The 19,097-nt window shown below is 50.1% G+C and overlaps 1 protein-coding gene across 1 annotated transcript in view; it reads right to left on the bottom strand.

Annotated features, from left to right (window-relative positions):
- Window positions 1-19,097, bottom strand: part of COL4A1 (collagen type IV alpha 1 chain) — a 141,885-nt gene that overhangs the window by 27,129 nt on the left and 95,659 nt on the right. The window contains 15 exon segments of the mRNA XM_027590257.2: window positions 2,679-2,810; window positions 2,813-2,846; window positions 3,384-3,575; window positions 7,130-7,200; window positions 7,747-7,830; window positions 9,038-9,133; window positions 10,537-10,701; window positions 12,863-12,898; window positions 13,384-13,471; window positions 14,879-14,920; window positions 16,635-16,688; window positions 16,773-16,817; window positions 17,506-17,556; window positions 17,710-17,736; window positions 18,242-18,328. Of these exon segments, the coding sequence (XP_027446058.2) occupies window positions 2,679-2,810; window positions 2,813-2,846; window positions 3,384-3,575; window positions 7,130-7,200; window positions 7,747-7,830; window positions 9,038-9,133; window positions 10,537-10,701; window positions 12,863-12,898; window positions 13,384-13,471; window positions 14,879-14,920; window positions 16,635-16,688; window positions 16,773-16,817; window positions 17,506-17,556; window positions 17,710-17,736; window positions 18,242-18,328 (1,204 nt within the window).

The following is a 19,097-nucleotide window of genomic DNA, read 5'->3' as shown; positions in this document are numbered from 1 at the left end:
GAGTCCTGGGATCGAGTCCCACATCGGGCTCTCTGCTTGGCGGGGAGTCTGCTTCTCCCTCCGACCTTCTTCCCTCTCGTGCTCTCTCTCTACCATTCTCTCTCTCTCAACAAATAAATAAAAATCTTTAAGAAAAAAAACAAGAGGTGAGATGACCCTGAGTAATTTCTTAATTAGCCCATCTGGAAAAGTCAAAACACTTTTAGCGTTCTCCCTCAATTTACTAGACAATACCAATTCTACATTGCTTTGAGGCAGCGCTAAATTACATTCATCTGGTGGGACGTGCTAAGTGGGTGATCAGCACAACCCGTAAGCGTGTAGCTGGACGGCCGTGTGCCCTCTGGAGCAGCCCGGGCCCGAGGTGCAGCCCAGCCCCGGGCGCTCATGCCTGGGAGACCCCCTGGGGGTCAGGATTTAGCTGCAAGGACAAGACCAAAGGGGTCACCTCCAAGACGTGCGCACGGACTCTTCACACACCCTACACGCATGCAAGACATATGGGGCCTCCCAGGAACGGCCAACACATTCTTTCACTGCAGACTCTGAGAAATGCCAACCGACCGACCCCAACACATACTTGCTATCAGTTCCACCCTGGGAACAAGGCTTTAATGTCACCAGAGTAAACACGGCTTTGGCAGATCAAAGAAGCCTGCGTTTCTAATCCAGAAGCTGCCCGGGTCTGGATGGCCAAGCAAGTCTACAGAATGCAGACAGCTGACCAACAGCACTGTCAACACCTCCTTCAGGAACCTTCTTCCTTCCCTTCCTGCTAGGATGCATCTGTGTGTGCCCCAGTTGGTCCTTCTGATGGTAGTTTCTGGCCAAGAAGCGCCTAATTCCTTTTTACAGTTCTGCAAACTTTCAGATCCAAAGAGCACTTGAGATGCTGATTTTGGAGTCAGGAGCTAGGGGGGAAGAGACCAGAGGTCCCTTTTCCAAGATGGGGGGGGGGGGTCTTCCTAGGTCAAACCCAGTATTTCTCTGCCCCCAAAAGGGTCACCAAAGAAACATTTCTGGGATCCTTGCTAAACCACAAACAGTAATCAAGGGAGTCATTAACTGGGTGCTAGGTAATCATGAGCCATACAGCCAACGAGAATGACAGTAAGAAATACAGTAGGGAGTGATGCTTGCACTTCCAACAAAGACAGGCTAACGTGCCCTGTGCAGGAGAGCTTATGAATTTGACACTATCATGTAATAAGCAAGTAACAGCCCCCGGTGGGATAAGAACTGAGAAAACCTGGGCTGGATATACGGCCTGCGACAGGATCTGCGTATCAGTGAGCACGAAGGCCACGCAGTCGCCACCCCCTTATCAACGGTTCCACTGTGTGGGTCTCAGTTTCCCTGCAGTCAACCGTGGCATGGCTCAGGAGGTCCACGGTGACTGGACGCTGCCTATGTGCCCGTGTCATTCACCTCACGTCACCTCACCACGGAGGCACCCTGTCACGTCCCCTCGTCACAAGAAGTGGGGTGGGCACAGGACGAGAAGGTATATTGAGAGGGAGACACACATCCACACGATGTTCATTACACTGTGTGGTTATAAGCACTCTATTTTGCTCCTGGTTGTTCTTGGTAATCTCTTCCCGGGCCTCATTTACATATTAAACTTTGCCACAGGTCTGTACGCACAGGAGAAACGTAGTGTATGCGGGGTTTGGTACTGTCCTGGCTGCAGGCTTCCACGGGGGTCCTGGAACGTGTCCCCCAAGTATGACATCTAATTCCTCCCTAGCTTGGTCACGCAGCTACTTCCTATGTGGTTCCAGCTTTACCAGTCACACAACTGTAATCATCCGAAGGCCTTCCGTTCCTTTTTAGGACTTCTAGGACATTTCTTAGTCCTGCACTCTTCCCTCCCTCCTCAGTGCCCAAGCCCTTCCTGGCCTCTGCTCTTGCAGCCCGGGCTGGGGGCGGGGAGGGGGGCTAGGGAATGGCGGGAGTGATTGGTTTCTAGCCTGAAGCATATCCCACGACCTGTGCCTGGGAGCCTGCCGTGTCCCAGGCCAGAGGCCACCCCATGACCACTTCCATCCCCGATAACACGCAGGGCGTGAGGGGGGAGTGAGCGTGTCCATGGGAAAGCCTCGTGTCAGCCTCGCACCACGTGCTCCACCAAACCCCCAGCAGTGCGCACCAGGAGGGCAGGGCCACGCCTGTCTGGCCGCCGCCCCCCGCCACTGAGCACACAGGCCCGAGGGAGACACGGTGCACAAGTGACTGAAGCCAGCCCCGCACTGAACAGCAACAGTGAGGCAAAGACCACCTGGAACCAGCCCATAGGCACCTGCCCATCCGTGGAGAGGTGAGACTACCCGGCTTGGAGCATACAGAAGCCCACGTGGACTGTTCACCAGGGAGACACAGAAAAATAGGTAAAGAGGAAAAAAAAACAAGCTCATGTTGGTATCCCTTCCACAGAAAAGGCCCACTTGAACTGGAAGGCACTGTATCCTCATGAGAAGAAAAAGCACCTATCAATCCAGATGCTTTCCAGCCAGATTCTACGCGTCACCGGGCCCTTCTCACACATGAGGCCACAAGGCACAGTATACCTACAAGAGGGCCCGGGCCAGGCCACCTCCAGGAAGAATGGGCACCAGACTCCTGTCCCCACGTCGTGGAGCCCAGTGCTCTGTGCACCCGAGGTCCTCGGGCCTCACCTGGCTGGCCTGGGGATCCAGGGGTCCCCGGAAAACCCGCTTGTCCTTTGTCACCAACAGGGCCAATAGGGCCAAACCCTGGAGGCCCAGGAGGGCCGATGTCACCTCGACTGCCAGGGAATCCAACTCCCCGGGGGGTCCACGCTCTCCTTTCAATCCTACTGAACCCTGACATGCAAAGAGAAAAGAAACATTATCGGCAGATATACCAACATGTGTTCATCTCACATCCCTCCACCATCTGTAGTAAATAAGTGTCAGAATTTAACTGGCTTATGCTATATATTGACTTCCCCCTCTACAAAGGTCAACTGGCAGTTAATAAATGACACAGCATTCCTGTCTACGCTGGGCGGCACCCTCCCTCCCCACACAAGGACACCCTTCAGAGAGTGAAGTATTTGTATCTGGAACTGTCTTTTCAAGGATAACTTGCAGGCCACTAACGCTAAACTTCACCTCCCAGCTGACATGTGAACATCCAACATGTGGGCGCCAGAAGATACCCACGCACTGTCCCCCACTGTCCCCATCCACAGCATCGACGCCTACGTTTGCAGACTTAAGTCTCCCCACGGACCACCGAACATCACATGTAAGCATCACCACCCAAATGAAAATACGTAGCTACAATGCAAATAATTCATTTCTTCATTCTTTGCAGATCCGATAAAGTGGGCGTTCCAAGTCTGGAAATAAACATACCGGGGAGCCTTTGGGGCCGGGCAGACCCGGATGGCCATCTCTCCCAGGAGACCCTGCTCTGCCTGGCATCCCAGGCTGTCCTGGAAAGCCTGGGTCTCCTTTGTCTCCTTTGAGCCGTGCGTCGAAGTAAATCTCTCCAGGCTCTCCCTTGGCTCCCGGCTGGCCCATCAGCCCCGGTGTGCCTTGCGGGCCCTAGAAGCACAAAGTGGAAGACATCAGCGCACAAAATGAGCCAGCAGGATTGTTACACAGCCAACAATGATATTAAGAAGTCACCTCCTTGAAAAACGGCAGTACGTTCAATCTTATTTATTTTCTAGAAGCAAGCCAATAGCTCTGTGACAAAGCCATGATCTGACCTCTCACTTCTTGTGTTTCTCTTAAAATACCTGAAAAAAAAAAGCCTTCACTGGGTATTGCAAACAGAGACCAGGCTAGGGTCGGGGGGAATGAGTGTGGCACCAGGCACCCAGCTTGGAGGACAGTCCCCAGAGAACCTGCTTGTCCCTTCCAACTGTTAACGTTCACAAGAACATTCTAGCAAGTGCTGGAAGCTGCTGAATGTGTGACTTCTGGGGCCCAGGAACTAGAGAAAGGGCTTCCAGGTGCAGACGCGTGAAGTGTCTAGGGCAGGACGGTAACAGCAAGCGGAGAGTCTGGGGAGCAAGCGCTGGCCAGCTCCATCACCACTGTTCTGAGCAATCAGCAAAAGAGAACGGACTTTCCCAGGAGACACACCCTAGCACATTTTCCAGTTCCTGGAAAGTTAAATTTTCAAGGAACGCCCACACCCACAGATGGTCTCTCCTCCAGCCTCTCTGAGAATTGGGGTTCACAAGGTTTTCAAATACTTGTCTCAAGTACTCATTCCCTTAGGCCTGAGAAAGAAATCGCTCAGCCTCCCTGCTGACTTGGAAGGATTATACTCTTGGACAATTCATTTAATTTGAATTCCTTCTCCCACACTCCCTCTGAAACAGCCCTTGGATGTATGTGAGTCACATGTGCCCACACACTTCTGTGTAGGTGTGTAACACAGAGCGAGGAGCTAGAAGACAAGGGACAGACCTAAATTCACACGATCTTTAGATTTTAGCGTGGGGACCGTTTATTATGCGCCCACCGTGCGTCACGGCCCTCGGCACACCACTCTGGACTCAGAACCCAGCTGCGCCGGCAAACTCCAAAAGAATCACCCAGCTTGTGAGGGAGCGGACCCTCCAAGAACCTTGGTGGGGGGGTCGTGGAAAAGTCATTATTTAGTTCAAAGGTGTTGTGGTATCTTGTAGCTTTCTCTCTCGAGGTAACATAGCTCCTGTGCATCCTTAAATCCCAGCTAAGCTGCGACTCCTCCGTGAAGCCCTCCCTGACACATGTCCTGGGTTTCCACGGTGGAGCAAACGGTCCTCATTACAGAAACTCTCCTCCTTGCACATCCTTCTCTCCTCCGGTCTTTGGGGGTGTTGAGGGCTGGCCTAAGGCTTTCTAACTTTGTGACCTGAACGTCTGCAGCTAGGGAGGCATTGCAGGAAGGAGAAGTTGAACGGGCAATATTCACCCATAAAAAATAAACCCCAATGTAAGGAATTACCACCAGTGTGTATTTTTTTCAACCTGGAAGGATCAGTGTTACTTTACGGTGATTATTCACAGACTAGAAATACAGTTTCCAGGATGGTGAGCACACAGTGAGGGAACACCACTTTTTATCTTGATAATGGTGACCTTGCCAGCTATCATTCAAGGAAGAAATCTAGATTTTTTTTTGAAAGGTGACATCTTGACCCTAGGACACCTCCTGTGGCTTCTCTGCCACAGAACGTCCTAATCTTCAGCGATTCAAAGGTCTTTGGATCCACATCTCTTGACATAAACGAGGAGGAATCAAACGCTGCCTTGAACACCTCGCCTTGGCTCCATAAATTGGAGGAGATCCAACGACTATATGGTCTGCTTCTAATAAGCGCAGCCACCGCGGGGTGTCACAGCTCCTTTCAACTGACCGTCCCGATGGCCCCGAAACCCACCCAGGTCCCTGCGTGGAGCCAGCCCCTTGTGCCTGTCCCTCTTTCCCAAAATCCAACCCTCGGTCTTCAAAAGGACATGGCACAGAAACGCTATCTAAATCAAACAGGAAATCAGAGCATTTCAACTCTTTTCATCCTCATCTACTTTCCAGGATGCTCCGGGGTTCACGGGCACCTCATGCAGCCCCAGCCTCATTCGAAATGAGAGAGCCCCACCTGTGAGCCAGTTAAACTGCGGAGCTATGGGACAGCCTCAAATATAAGAGAAATTACTACCTGCTCAATTAAATTATTTACCCAGAAAACCATTTCTACAAACTTGGCCACCTGCAGAGAGAAAGGAGCTCCCGATGGGGAAGGCAGGGGATGAGGCATTCTGCCGTATGCACTGGCTTTATTCTCCTCTTCATCAGGACTTGTCCTCGACTGTTCTTCTCCCTCCCTCCTCTTTCCCCTTTTTATTAGATTTGGGGCTGGGGGCCGGTGTCTGGATGGGGTTTCAGGCAGAGTCGAGGCAGGAAGTTTCCAGGAAGGCCAAGTAGACAGACCATGTCCGGAGGTTAAAAGCATCCTCTACTGCTTCTTCAAAGCGCTTCTGGCTTTGATCCCCACCAGAGTCAGGGCTTCTCAGTTATGTGAACTTCTCATTTATTTAGAAATATTTTAAATAATTGCGACTTGTAACTTAGCTCCCCAGGCACCAGGGAAGTTCTGGAAGCAGAATCCCGAGATCTGACTTCAAAGGAGGAAGCGATTGCTCAATCCCAGCTGCTTCAGTGCCATTTCAACTCACTTCTGCCCTGACCCGCTTTTATAGAAGCTGCCAGTAATATTTTTAAACATCGCAAATGTTAAAGAGCTACATCAAAAAGGAATAAAACGCTAAAGATTTGATTTTCATCGTGTGACAGAAGAAAAAAGCAAAGGGGAAAGCAGTAATGAAAGAAAGTGTGGAAAGTGGCTGACGCTTACAGAGCTCAGAAGAACAAAGAAAATACGAGAACCAGGCCCAGAGGTTTATGCGCTTTAGAAACAGAGCTGATTACGTGCAATAAAATGCCCTTCAATGCTCGGGATTACAACTATTCTCTTCTATTCAATGGCTTCTTTTTTAAACAAACTAGGAAAACTGGGGAGCTGATTTTCATTTAACTGTAAGGTTTCACGACGATCCGAGATTACTTCATTTATAAATTTAGAAAAGCATCTTCACAATAGATATTGGTGGATAGGAATGTTCAAAACACATCTCTGTGAGAGAAGAATAAACAAGTGTGGAATCCCTCGAAGGTGACAGGCCGGTGATCCTCTGTCTCCACAGGGCTACTGGCTCTGAACTTACTACCATGTTTTTAAGTTACGGGTGTAACTGCTTGCAGATGGCTCCTGGTGGTACCATCTGTTTCAAGAGCCCCCGAGACCCTGTGGGAAGGTGACACACAGCATCCGGCTGCACCTGGACACAGGCACGTGGCACCTGAATTCCGACCAGGTGAGGAGAGGGGCAGGTGAGATGCGGATTCTGGACTCAACAGTCCTGCTCATCATTGGGCGAAGGACAAGAGGAGCAATTCTCGACTGCTCAACAAAGCCACACTTGACCAGCGCCCAAATCATACAGCAAAAGCTGTGTTTGCAAACGTGACAACAGACACCTTTGTTAGCTGGCTTGGAGACAACGTCTAATTAAAGTACACAAACTCAGACAGGTTTACTCACAGGCAATCCCTCCAGACCATCTCTGCCAGGTAAGCCTCTGTCGCCCTTCGCCCCTGGCTGTCCTGGGAAACCTTTCAGAAGACAAGGGAGATGCAGCACATTACTGCCAAGACACTTCCTCAAAACCCCAAACCTTCTGTTCTCCAGATTCAAGAGCACAGATATCTTGACACAAGTGGACATTGTCTGAAGAATCTCCACAGAGTAGTAACAGAAATGGTCACAGTGGGCTCCAGAAGGGAAGCAGTGACCCCAAATTCAGTTAAGGACCACTGAAGCAGCTGGGGACAAGAGTCCCCCCAACCCCAAGCCCCAGGACCACTTCCGCCAGAAACAGGCCCTTCGCTTCGGTTGAGGGAACAAAGGTTGTGGAGCTGAGGGAACCGTATGCTGTTGATCTTGCACTGGGAAATTGTTATGGTCCCAAATTTTAGGTCAGCTTGATGATTTTCCACAAAGTGGACACACCCCGGAAGTCTGACTTAAAATCTCCTTATCAGGCTTTGCTTTGAATGCAGAAACTGAGGTCTCTCATGGCACGAGATGCGTTTCACTGTGAAGGCTCCAACCTACGGAAGCAAATTCGGGCCTGGTCCCGTTCACATCTGGGGTCTTACCTATTTCTCCCGGGGGGCCCTGCGGCCCAGGGGGCCCACGAAGTCCTTCTGTGTCACAGATGAGGCAGCTGTCTCCTTTCTGACCTACAAAGGGAACACAGGGGTACGTATGCACACGTGAACTACTCCCACACGCTCCACTCTGGCAGAACCCAATGCTGGGAACAGACACAGGACCCACGCAGAGAGCCTGAGTCCCTGAAGTGCGGGCGAGGCACAACAGGAGCCCACCCATGGGACGGGGACAGTGCAAGTTGGCTGGCGGCCAGCTGAGTTCTGGGCCCCACGGGATTCGCCTGTGGGGAGATGCACCGCCAACCGAGGGCTGGGCGGGCTGGTGGTGCTACAGCAGGAGGATGGAGGTCTCAGCACAGGGAAGCTCCTGACCCCATGTCATAACGTGGAACAGCCCAGCTCAGGAAGTACTAAGCAGCTGGTAACTAGAGAGAGTCACTGACACTGAGTGCTCCCTGGCACTCCCGGATAACTTCTAAGACCGCGTCCATCGGAACCTCCGAAATTTAAAATTCTAAGGTGTGAGCTGCAACTGTTTTCATGCAGCATTTGTGCTGTAGACTTTGGAAGAGGAAGAATTTTTGCAATCCAAAGCCAGCCATGGTGCCCAACGGGGTTGGTTTTGGGGGCAGCCTCCTAGTGGCTCTACTCTCCAGCTGTTAAGAGACACATCAACGTTGGACTGTCCAAGGGGTAGGACACGCTCAGACAGGACTGTGGACGCAATGAGAACCCACTGTGGGCACAACAGTGAAGAGAGGACCATGTGTCCCGGGCTGCGGTTACAGCAGATGCTGGAGATCAGTAACGATAATGCCGGGGGGGGGGGGGGGGGCCAGTCCCAGGGCAGCTGATGTGCTCACATGGATTGTGGGAACAGGGCCTGGAGGGGTGGTGAGCGTTGCAGGCACACGACGGTGACTCGGCTCAGAAGAAAGACATCTGCTCTGTGAGAAGGGCACTCTCAAACTATGAACCGAAAGGCCACGCTAAGGTATCAGTCTAAGGGTTTAATCTGCTGACCATGTAGACGGTGTCAGGGCCACGGCCCCCTGCTGCCTCCCAGGTGGCATCTCACGCTCTCTCCCCCCAGCCCCCCCCGGAAGCCCCACACTGGGACACCCCGGCGGAGCTTCACGTGGGCAGCCACATGCTAGGAATGGACTTGGACAAGAGCTCCAAATACAGGAAGAACGTGCTCACGCCCACCCACATCCAGAAACAGATCCCATTCCCAAGCACCATCACCATTTTTTAAAACATCAGCACCTCTTACCTTTTTCTCCAACCTCGCCCGTCAGCCCTGGCTGCCCCGGAATTCCAGGGGGACCCTGATCCCCAGGCGGTCCAGGCTGACATTCCACAATTCCATCTGAAATGGATTTTCAAAAGTTACAGGATCATTCCCACCACCCGAGGAGAGGATTTGCATCCTCTCTTATTCAATCTCTACCGTAATATCGAACTGCTTTTAGGCTATTGGAAGGGCTGGAAACCCCACTTTAGCTTCCTTCAAAACCATCCTAGAACCTTAACTTGAAAACAGGACCACACAGCACCCACCTGACCACTCACCACCACAAGCTTTCACTGACAGAATGTCTATTTGATGATCCCAAAGCACATTTCAGCTCCTTAGTCCTGTCCTGTATCTTACTTCCTTTCTACCTTGCAAAGTACACACCATCGTCCTTATTTCACACATGAAAAAACTAGGCTGGGGGCTCCTCGGTGGCTCAGTCCATTGGGCATCTGCCTTCAGCTCAGCTCATGATCTCAGGGTCCTGGGCGCGAGCCCCGCATCGGGCTCCCTGCTGAGTAGGGAGCCTGCTTCTCCCTCTGCCTCTGACCCTCCCCCTGCTCATGCTCTTGCTCGCTCTCTCTCTCAAACGAATAAATAAAAAATCTTTAAAAAAAAGAAAGAGAAAAAAGAAAATTCATGCTGATCCTTTCCCAGTGAAGCTTCAAACCTGGAAATCCACTATCCGCCCCCCCCGCCGCCCAGTCCACCTCTGCCCTCTGCACGGAGCCTCATCCATAAGAACTCCCTTTCTTAATGATGTGTCTGAATTCTAGCAAATAAACGGCCTGGAACCCGCTGCACGTGGACCCCCTCAGGTCAGCCCCACAGAAGCCTAGGGTTTCGGGCGCTCGCAGGACACACGCTGCTAGTGACAATGGCAGGACCTGCCTTGAAAACCGGAACGCATTCCCACTGGAATGACCTCGTCTGAAACTGTCTTACGTTCTGCGCTGATACCACTTTGGGACCACAGAATCAACAGTGTAACGTTCTGTGCTCAGCTTTGACAGTGGGCTGACGTGAGACCCACCCGCGCAAAGTACCCCTCTATGTGAGGTCATCCGTTCGGTCACCACACACTGTCCCCTGCAGTCGCGCTTCCTTCTCAGTGCGTGTGTGTGTCTTAGTACTAGTTTGTGTCTCTAGAGGAACAAGAACGTGTTCTGTTTTCCGGAAGAACCACATGATTCAACGGCCTTGCTTTTTCCCTTTGACTCCGGGAGACTCAGGCCTGCTTAACATGGCTCTTACTCCTTCAACCAGTTTTACTGTTTGATTTTTACTATTCCTTTCTGCAGCATGACTAATTTTGCAAAGATACCTCAGTGGGATACGAATGACTCACCGATCCTCGGACACCCGGTCTTTTGTTATCACTTGAACTCTGAGTGTCCTCCCTGCGCCCCATAGCTCTGGCCTGACACCTGCCCCTATGTGAGACACCATGTGCCATGGTCCCCAAGAGCACTTACTCGTGTGGCCTGGCTGTCCAGGGGGCCCGGGAAGCCCGGGGGGGCCCGGTTGCCCATCTCTTCCGCTTGGTCCCGGCAAAGAGGTGCCTGGAAACCCTTGGTCACCTTTCTCACCTCTTTCACCGGGAAAGCCAGGAGCACCCGCCTGCCCTGGTACTGGGAAGCCTGAAACCAGAACAAAATCTCATGTATGTCACCATAGTGCAAGGTCAACGTCCACAGCGCAGACTAACTTTCTTAACTCTGTTCAAGGTAAAATGACTAGTGACCTTCGCTGGAAAGGGAACTGTTCTACAGAAGTAAAAACAGACTGAACTATCAGGCTTCTTACCGCATAAATGTTGGCAGCCAAATGTCTCCTGCAACTTAACATTACAGAGAAGGGACTCACTACCCAGACATGAAAAAATCTGTGCATTTCTTTGGCTGCAAACAGTATTCCCACCGCATGAATGAAAAGGCCATTGAGGGTACTGAGGGTCGATTTCATTTCCACTTAGAGGATAAGGGCATAAAAATGTCACCCAACAAAGAAAAGTGGACATAAGGCCCAGGGGACGGGAACGGGGCTGGCAATCGAAATCGAACAGCCAAGAAGTAAAGTTACGGACAAAGATGATGTTCTGGGAGGAGCGTGAGGTTAAGTCTGAACACAGAAAGCTGAGCTGGGGGATAAGACAGCAAGGCCCCCGGGCTGGGCAGGCGCGGAGAAGAGCTCCCACTCATGCCGGCAGGAGCACCAGCCTGGGGCTGCTCTTGGGGTCTCTGCTCCCAGCCCTGGCCACCAGGAGCGGGACTTGTGTCCGCAGCCTTGAACAGAGCAGAGCGCAGAGGACAAGGGAGCGTCCAGGAAGATGACCGATCCCAGAGTCAGAGCTGCAGTAGTAGGAGAAGGAATGCTACCCCACTAAACCCCACATGCACTCGTCAGCACCAGCAGGACTGAAGGCAGCACCTGGGGGCTGGGGTTGAAGACCCCATGAGGGGAGGAGAAGCAGCACCCAGCTCGGCCCCAGAAGGGGACCCAATGGCTCACGGAGTGCAGCGCTCGCTGGGCCAATGGCCAGACTTCGACCAGGGGAGAGCAGATAAGGCCAGAGCAATTTCACAGATGTCTACCTATAATCACTATAAAGTTAAGAGGTGATCTGGCAGATAAAAGACATTAGAAGTAAATGCAGCGACACCAAGGGGAGACACGGAGTGATGTGTCCACTAGAATGGCTGGAAGGTCAGCGTTTTCATAACCGCAGAGAAGAAAGTGGACGAAAACAGAGAAGGGCGATTTTAAAGCTAGATCCACAAGCTTTAGAAGGAAGTCAAGCAGTGAGGGACCTGAGCCCAGGCTGGAGCAAGTCCTCAACGCAGGTGGGGGATAGTCTGTTCCAGCAAAAAGGAACGAGCTCTGGAAGAAATTACAGCTGTAGAGCTGTCAGAAAGGGAAAGGGCAATAATGAAAAAGAATAAAACACAAAAATAAATTAAAAACATACAAAACCAAGAATGTAAGGATTGTGGGCACTCGGCTGTGGTGTGGATTCTAGGTCACATGCAGGTGTCCCTCACAGCTTTTCTGATCCGCTCCAGGGCCTGGGGGAGCACATGCACACACGCATACAAGCATTTGTACACAGACATCTGCACACACACACACAAGCATCTGCGCACACACAGGTGTGCACGCACACAGGCATCTGCACACGCAGACATACAGGTGTGCACGCACACAGGCATCTGCACACGCAGACATACAGGTGTGCACACACAAGCATCTGCACACGCAGACATACAGATGTGTGGACACACAAGCATCTGCACACACAGGAATCCCACTACTAACTAAGCAGCAGGAATGAGACACACTAAGTACAAGCGAGCCACATGTGATCCCATGGAGAAACTAGATCAGAGGTGATTAGATCATTAGGGGGTTTCAGCTAAGTCTGGTCCCAAGGGAGAAACAAAGTCTCCCTGGAGACGGGGAGTGCAGGCACTGGCAGTGAGGGTCCTGCAGGACACTGGGGATCTACACCCTTGGGGAAGGGGGCAAGGAGACTGGGGGGCAGGCCCGAGCCAGGGAGAGAAGGTAGGACTTAAGGAGAGACGTCAGAACCCCCAGGAACACACATAACCCCATGGCCACCTGTGACTTCCAAAGTAAACAACAACAGCTATGAACACACCTTGCTGTCATTACTAGAAAAACATGCAACAGAACTGGCAGCCATTTCTTGCGGATCGCCAACGTACGAGAGAAACACATTTGGGTTACGAACCACATAGACGTTGTACGACTATTCCAACACAATCAGCCCAGCCTGCTCACCTGGAGGACCTGGCTGGCCTTGTAATCCTGGGAACCCTTAAAAGAGAAGGGAGAGTCAGACAAACCAAGCCTGTGTGTCCGTCCCCACAAGGCCCTGGGTCAGCGGGGTGAGGGAAGGGCACTGGTGCAAACGCAGCGCCCTGGCCCTACAGGGCTGGACAGAGACGGGCTCTAGGAGCCCCAGTGCCAGGACGGAAGACAGACCTGAGTCTGAGACAGGCCTCAGTCACCACGCGGTCCTACAAGGCCTGCTGGTGTTACCAAACCGCGAGAGTGCAGGTGGAAAATGGAAGAAAGGTAAAGGGTAAGAGGACAGAGGGAAGGCGGGAGGAGGAGAGGGGAGGGAGGAGGGCGGCAGGGAGGGGGGAGGGAAGAGAGAAGAGGAAGGGGAAAGATCAGGGAGGAAAGAGAGGGGAGAGGGATGGGGAAGGAGAGGGGAGGGGAGGAGGAGAGGTGGGAGGGGGAGAGAAGGGGGAGGGGGAGAGAAGGGGGAGGGGGAGAAAGGAGAAGACAGAATGTACCTTTGGGGCCTGGCTCTCCTCTCAACCCTGGGGTGCCCGGGTACCCCCGCTCTCCTTTTTCTCCAGGCGGTCCTGGGGGACCGATGGCCTGAATTACAAAAGAGAAGGTCACAGCGGTGCAGGGGAGTGGCTGGGCTACACGCCAGAGCAGGGCAGACAAAGAAACGAACACATCTCCAAATCACCTCAAGAAAGGTGAGAGGGAAGAAAGAGTAGTGGGGGCGTGGGGGGGGGGGGCTCGTGAGAGCACAGAAAACGGACCCCCCCCCCGTGCCCCCCTCCCCGCCAGAGCACTCTGCCGCAATTGTGCTTCCTCCTGTCATAACTGGCCTGCAGCAGCTCTACCCGGGAAGTAAGGCTAGAACAATATTAGTTCTGAGGTTTCGGTTTAGAATTTCTAACTCTCCATACGAACCAAAAATGAATAGTCTACTTTAAAGAGTACTGTCACAACACCCTTACGTTTCCCCAGGCGATAAGTAACAGGAACGTGCAAATTTTTCACTGGAAGAGGTTTTCTGTTGTGTTGGTTTTTTTTTTTTTTTAAATGGTCCAAAGCGGGGACTTCCTCAAGGATGTAGGGATACAGGCCAAGAAGAACACACTACAAAGGAGTGAACTGGTGAGCACAACAACTCTAAATCACAGAAATTTAAGGAAAATGACAAAATCAAGTATTGCAGATTGCCCTTAAAACAGAGTTCCTTTGTAGCAATTAACAGATGTTATTAAAATCTGCTGATGCAGTTACGATGCAAACAGGCCACTCGACTGTGGCTGCTAGATACAGAAAGGGCGTCCTGCGTCTGCAGGAAGGAGGTTCTGGGCTTCCCCGCAGCCATCCAGGTCCTGGAAGCGCACCCCCAGGAGGAATCATTCACGGCTGCACACCCACGGGGCGCACGCGCAAACCACCACGGGGCACGCGCCATGGGCAGCCAAGGAAACAACAGTAACCTTTCCATTGTTCCAGAGAAGATTTGGGACAAAATGGGTCAACCAGCTCCAGCACCCCTCTCTGACAGGACACCGAAGAGGGCCGTTCCAAGATAACTTGCAAACGTGAAGAAGGTTCATTTTTACAAAGGAAAAAAAAAAAAAACACTACAAACACCGATTGCCCCCACATGTAAAAATACGCACAGGGGCAAGTAAAATGCTATTTGCAGACATAAAACCTGTTTTGCCAGGGAGAGCCAAATTATGGATGATCGGTTTAACATTTTCCTTAATGGACCATTTAAAAAAAAAAAGTTTCAAAATGTTTTGCTCCTATTGTTACCAAAAAACAAGTCTTTTCATTGTCAGTGGTTGAGGAAATGCAGAAATTATCGAAATATAATAAAAAGTAAGTACCAAACGCCCCACAATACAGAATATAAGTTTATGATTTTAAGTAACATGCACCCTCTATACACACAAATGTCATTCTAGGAACACCATGGGGCACGTGGCCCCAGCCCCCGACCGACTACCAAACAGCACTTTTACTCACAATTCCAGGTGGGCCTGGAGGACCTGCTTCACCTTTGTCTCCCTACAAAAGAAGAAATACTTGTATTTTTCGACTAGACAGACTGTCTTGCAGAAAGCATGGTTCAACTCTCTGTCCCGGAAAAATAAAGACTGCCCACTTCCACTAAAGTTATTTTCCTCTCCTAAGTAGCCCTCACTGTGAGGGGCTGAAAATGCTCTGTACCTACTAAACCAAAAATGAATGCACGTCCATCTGCTTTCTATAAGGGTGATGCATGGAAAGAAAGATTTCTGCAGATCATAATGGAGAGTCTAATTGTTCACGTGACAAAGCCGCCCACAAGGTCTGTTATGTTTGATGGCATGCTCCCTCGGGCAACGCAAACAGAATCACTGCTAAGCTGAATTAGTATCTGGTGTTTTCTCAATAAAATGAAAGTAAATGGAATGAAAGCTTTTGATTTCTAAATATAGTTTCTTAAAGAAATCATTTTACTAGCGGTTTTTATGTGTAAGGTTGTCTAAACCTGCACTGAAAGTCATAATAAAAGGATATTCATGGTTTCATCTTTCCCCCTAAAATCCAGCATTACATGCGGTGGATAAATTCTAATCACTTTGAGGCTTAATTTCATTCGTATTAGAAGAAAAACCCAAAAGAATTTACCCTGTTATGTCTACTGTTTTATATAAGCCACATCAAAATAACCTTTAAAAGTCCTTCCATGAATGCAGTTGCTCCCCTTTAAATAAACCAAAGCAATACACCTAGCAGCAAACCAGCATTAGATGTTTTGATTTTTCTGATTTGAATATGAGACTTTAGAAGTATCTGTGGGACTTAAAAAATATCTTAGCTAATATATCCTAAACATATTTACCTTTTAAAATCTACAAGATTTGACTTTCTCAATAAAGTCACAGTGATCAGTAAAGGGTCTTTCCCTTCCTCCCTGGCTTTCATGAGCGAGCGCTGAAGTCCCCCCCCCAGGTTATGAGTCACTGCTGGAGATGCTATTCCAAAGCTATTTATGTTAGCGGAGATTTACGTTACCTAGTCTTGTAGCCATGAGTTTTTTCTGCCTATCACATTGACAAATATTTTATCAAGTTTGATAACAAGCAGTTGCCCAAAAAAAGGGCACTGGGACAGAAGGATGTTCTTTTCTAGGGGCAATTTGGCAGCATATGGTGAACATCTCAAAAAAAAAAAAGGGGGGGGGCGGAGTCTAAACATTGACCCCAAAACTACACTTGTAGGAATCCATGACATGGAAATGATCAGACAAGTGAACACAAGTATTTATACTCGTAAGTGTGTGGCTGTGACCCACATACGCACAGCACAAGGCGTGGACACAGGATGTCCCGTGTCAAATGCATCCACGCCATGGCATTAAGTGAGGAAGCAGGAGGCACCGCACAATCCCCATTGTTTTAGAGATGCGTGTGTGGGTGCACACATAGGACGGTGGTGCATTCTGACCACTTCTGAGCAGGTAACAGGAAAATTAGACAAGCTTGTTTTCTTCATTCTATCTGCATTTTTTATTGTTTCTTAACCAGATGAAATTCATCTACTACAAAAGAGACATGAGTGGAACATTTTATGTTCCTCTTAAAAAAAAAAAAAAATCACACGCATAAATAAAACCACAAAATTAAGTCGTGTGTTGCTCATAGGGATGTCAATCACTTTTATTATCTGAGTCCACGGTGCTTTCGGAGACTGATCCGCAGACTGAAGGAAAACCTTCCGTAGTGTCACCGCTTACCTTGAAACCTTCGCGGCCTGGAAGTCCCGGGTACCCCGCGTCGCCTGGGAAGCCCTGCAGTGGGACACGGAGAGCACCCCCTCGTAAGCTATAGTCAAGGCAACAGTTTGCTTTTAAAAATTACAGAAAAATACTTACTGGACTCCCTTTTTCTCCTTTTTCGCCATCTTTTCCAGGTTTTCCCTGTACAATAAAGATGGAGACATCAGTATTTCACAAAAGCAATAATAAACACTCCCCAACGCCCAGGCCAGGAACCTCTGCATGGGCTGACAAAACCACAGGAAGGAGAAATGCAGTCTACATGCAGCAGCTAGGAACATGGGACAAAGGAAGCGGACTTTTCAATGTTTAAACAATGGAGCCTGATGAGCTCCAAATCTCCTAAGGCAAGCGTTCTATGTGGCCACACAGTGAACAGCAGAGTTTTCCGAATGGCAAGGGTCTGGTAGCCGATATGCAGAGGATTCGTTTTAATGGAGGGTTCCCGCATCACTGCAGGGTGGGAGCTGGAAACCAGCGGGTGGAGCTCCTGTCACCAGGCTTCGGGGGCAGGGGGCAGTTAGTCTGAGCATCTCAGCTCTTGACCGCTCAGAAAGCATCAGAAAAGGGCACAGAGACTCTCAATGAGGAGCCAGCAGGTGGGGGCCTCTGCAGAGAGACCCCAGCCCCAGTCTCCCCGGGAGGACTTTCAGATGGAGGCGGCCTCCTCATTCCTGCTCGCAAGGGCTCCGGGAAAGCCCACAGGAGAGGACAGGGAGAAACCGAAGAGCCCTACAAGCCTCTTCCACTCCTGTTTCTGTAAACCTGGGACCCGAGGAAAGGAAGGAACGTGCTTTTACAGTAAAGAGCAAAAGGACGAGGCACTTACTCGGGGCCCTGGTCTTCCAGGCTCCCCTTTCTCTCCAAGCCCTGGCATTCCCTTGAAAGAACAAAAAGAAAGCTTTGTTAGGGTATTTAAGTAAAATATTAAATTACGTAAATATTACATTGAAGGTGAATAAGTTTGTCACTTAAATCCAATACTTTATGAACATTCACACAAAATAATGATAAGCAAGAATTGAGTACTTACCTGAAATCCAGGTTCACCTTTCTGACCCTAGAAGAATTTTTTAAAAAAGAGCAAGAGAGTGAGCTGTCAGTACTAACGGCTATCCTGATTTTTATACACTACACTGAACATGTAAAAGGAAAAACTTTCCTTTTCCTGCTATATTAACAAGGAAATTCTCTTTGGTCCCCAATATTCACATCCCAACACTGACAAGGTTGTGGGTTTAAGATGGGCAGTTAATTATGCTCGGTCTGTGGCAGCTATGACCCACCACGCCCCAACCGGCTTCCCTACTGCTGCCCCAGCCTGGCCCCAACCTGGTGCATCTAAGAAGCCCTCACTCGGGAGGTCAACCTTGCTCCAACCCAGTTCCAGCTGCCTCTGCTCTCAAGATGCTGGTATTTTGTGGAATGGATGGTCTAGAAACCCGTTTTGTAGGTCACTGGTGAATGTAACTGGAGAAACTGAATTTTGACCCAGTTTCTCAATATCCCTTCAATTTGCCCAAAATTAGAAAGCCAGCCTTCGTCGGACAAAATCCATCTCATACCTTCTCTCCTTTAGTGGCAAAGTCTCCTTTTTCTTGAACTTGAGCTTGTCCTGGCACTCCTGGAGGCCCACTGACCCCCTGGTCACCCTGGTGATCCAAACAATGGGAATGAATTAGGCATAAAATGAAGTACTCAAAGAAGAAAATGCAGAGGCAGGGAAAAGCCTAAGACAAAACATCTATTTTAAAAAAATGTAAATTATACTCTGTTCTAATCTATCCCTGTCTCAGCAGAAAGTTAAGTTTCAGTAGGAAGATGGCACAGTAAGGACACGAAACCAGGAGACTTTCCCTCTCAGGAGTCAGGAAAACCACTACGTCAAGTGAGAACAACAGAACTCAACACCTACTAGACACATCTCTGCACCATCTATGTATGGACCTTGCCTATATTTATGCAGTTTATGTGTCCAGAGCGGGACACATGCGCTGTCCTATCGCATTTGGACAGAGGAAAAGAGGCACGAACTACTCAGTAGAGCCTGGGAAAAAAGGAGGTATCTTTAGCTGCCCCCAAAGGAAGAGAACCATCAAGAATTTTCTTCTTCGGGTGTCCTAACTGTTGGGTACAACTGGAAGCACAGAATGCCAGCGACAGCACAATGAGTGAAATCCAAAAACTTCAATGGCGTAATTTGCAGGGTCACCTTACGGTGAGGTTTATGGAAAGCCTGGACCAAATTCAGAGTGGAACACAGAGGCCACGCATCAGTCTAGGCCTGCCCAGGCCTCAGCTGCACTTGGCATGCACCGGTGGACACCGATGGAGAACGTGGGCCCTGGGGCAGGTGTGGCCACAATCCCCAGAACCCCCACTGGGCTTGGGCCCATTTCACCTGTCTGATCCAGGGAAACC

This window comes from Zalophus californianus, chromosome 3, assembly GCF_009762305.2.
Source record: "Zalophus californianus isolate mZalCal1 chromosome 3, mZalCal1.pri.v2, whole genome shotgun sequence".
Classification (NCBI taxonomy): domain Eukaryota; kingdom Metazoa; phylum Chordata; class Mammalia; order Carnivora; family Otariidae; genus Zalophus; species Zalophus californianus.
Note: the sequence above shows the minus strand (reverse complement) of the source record. Positions and strands in the feature narration are given on the sequence as shown.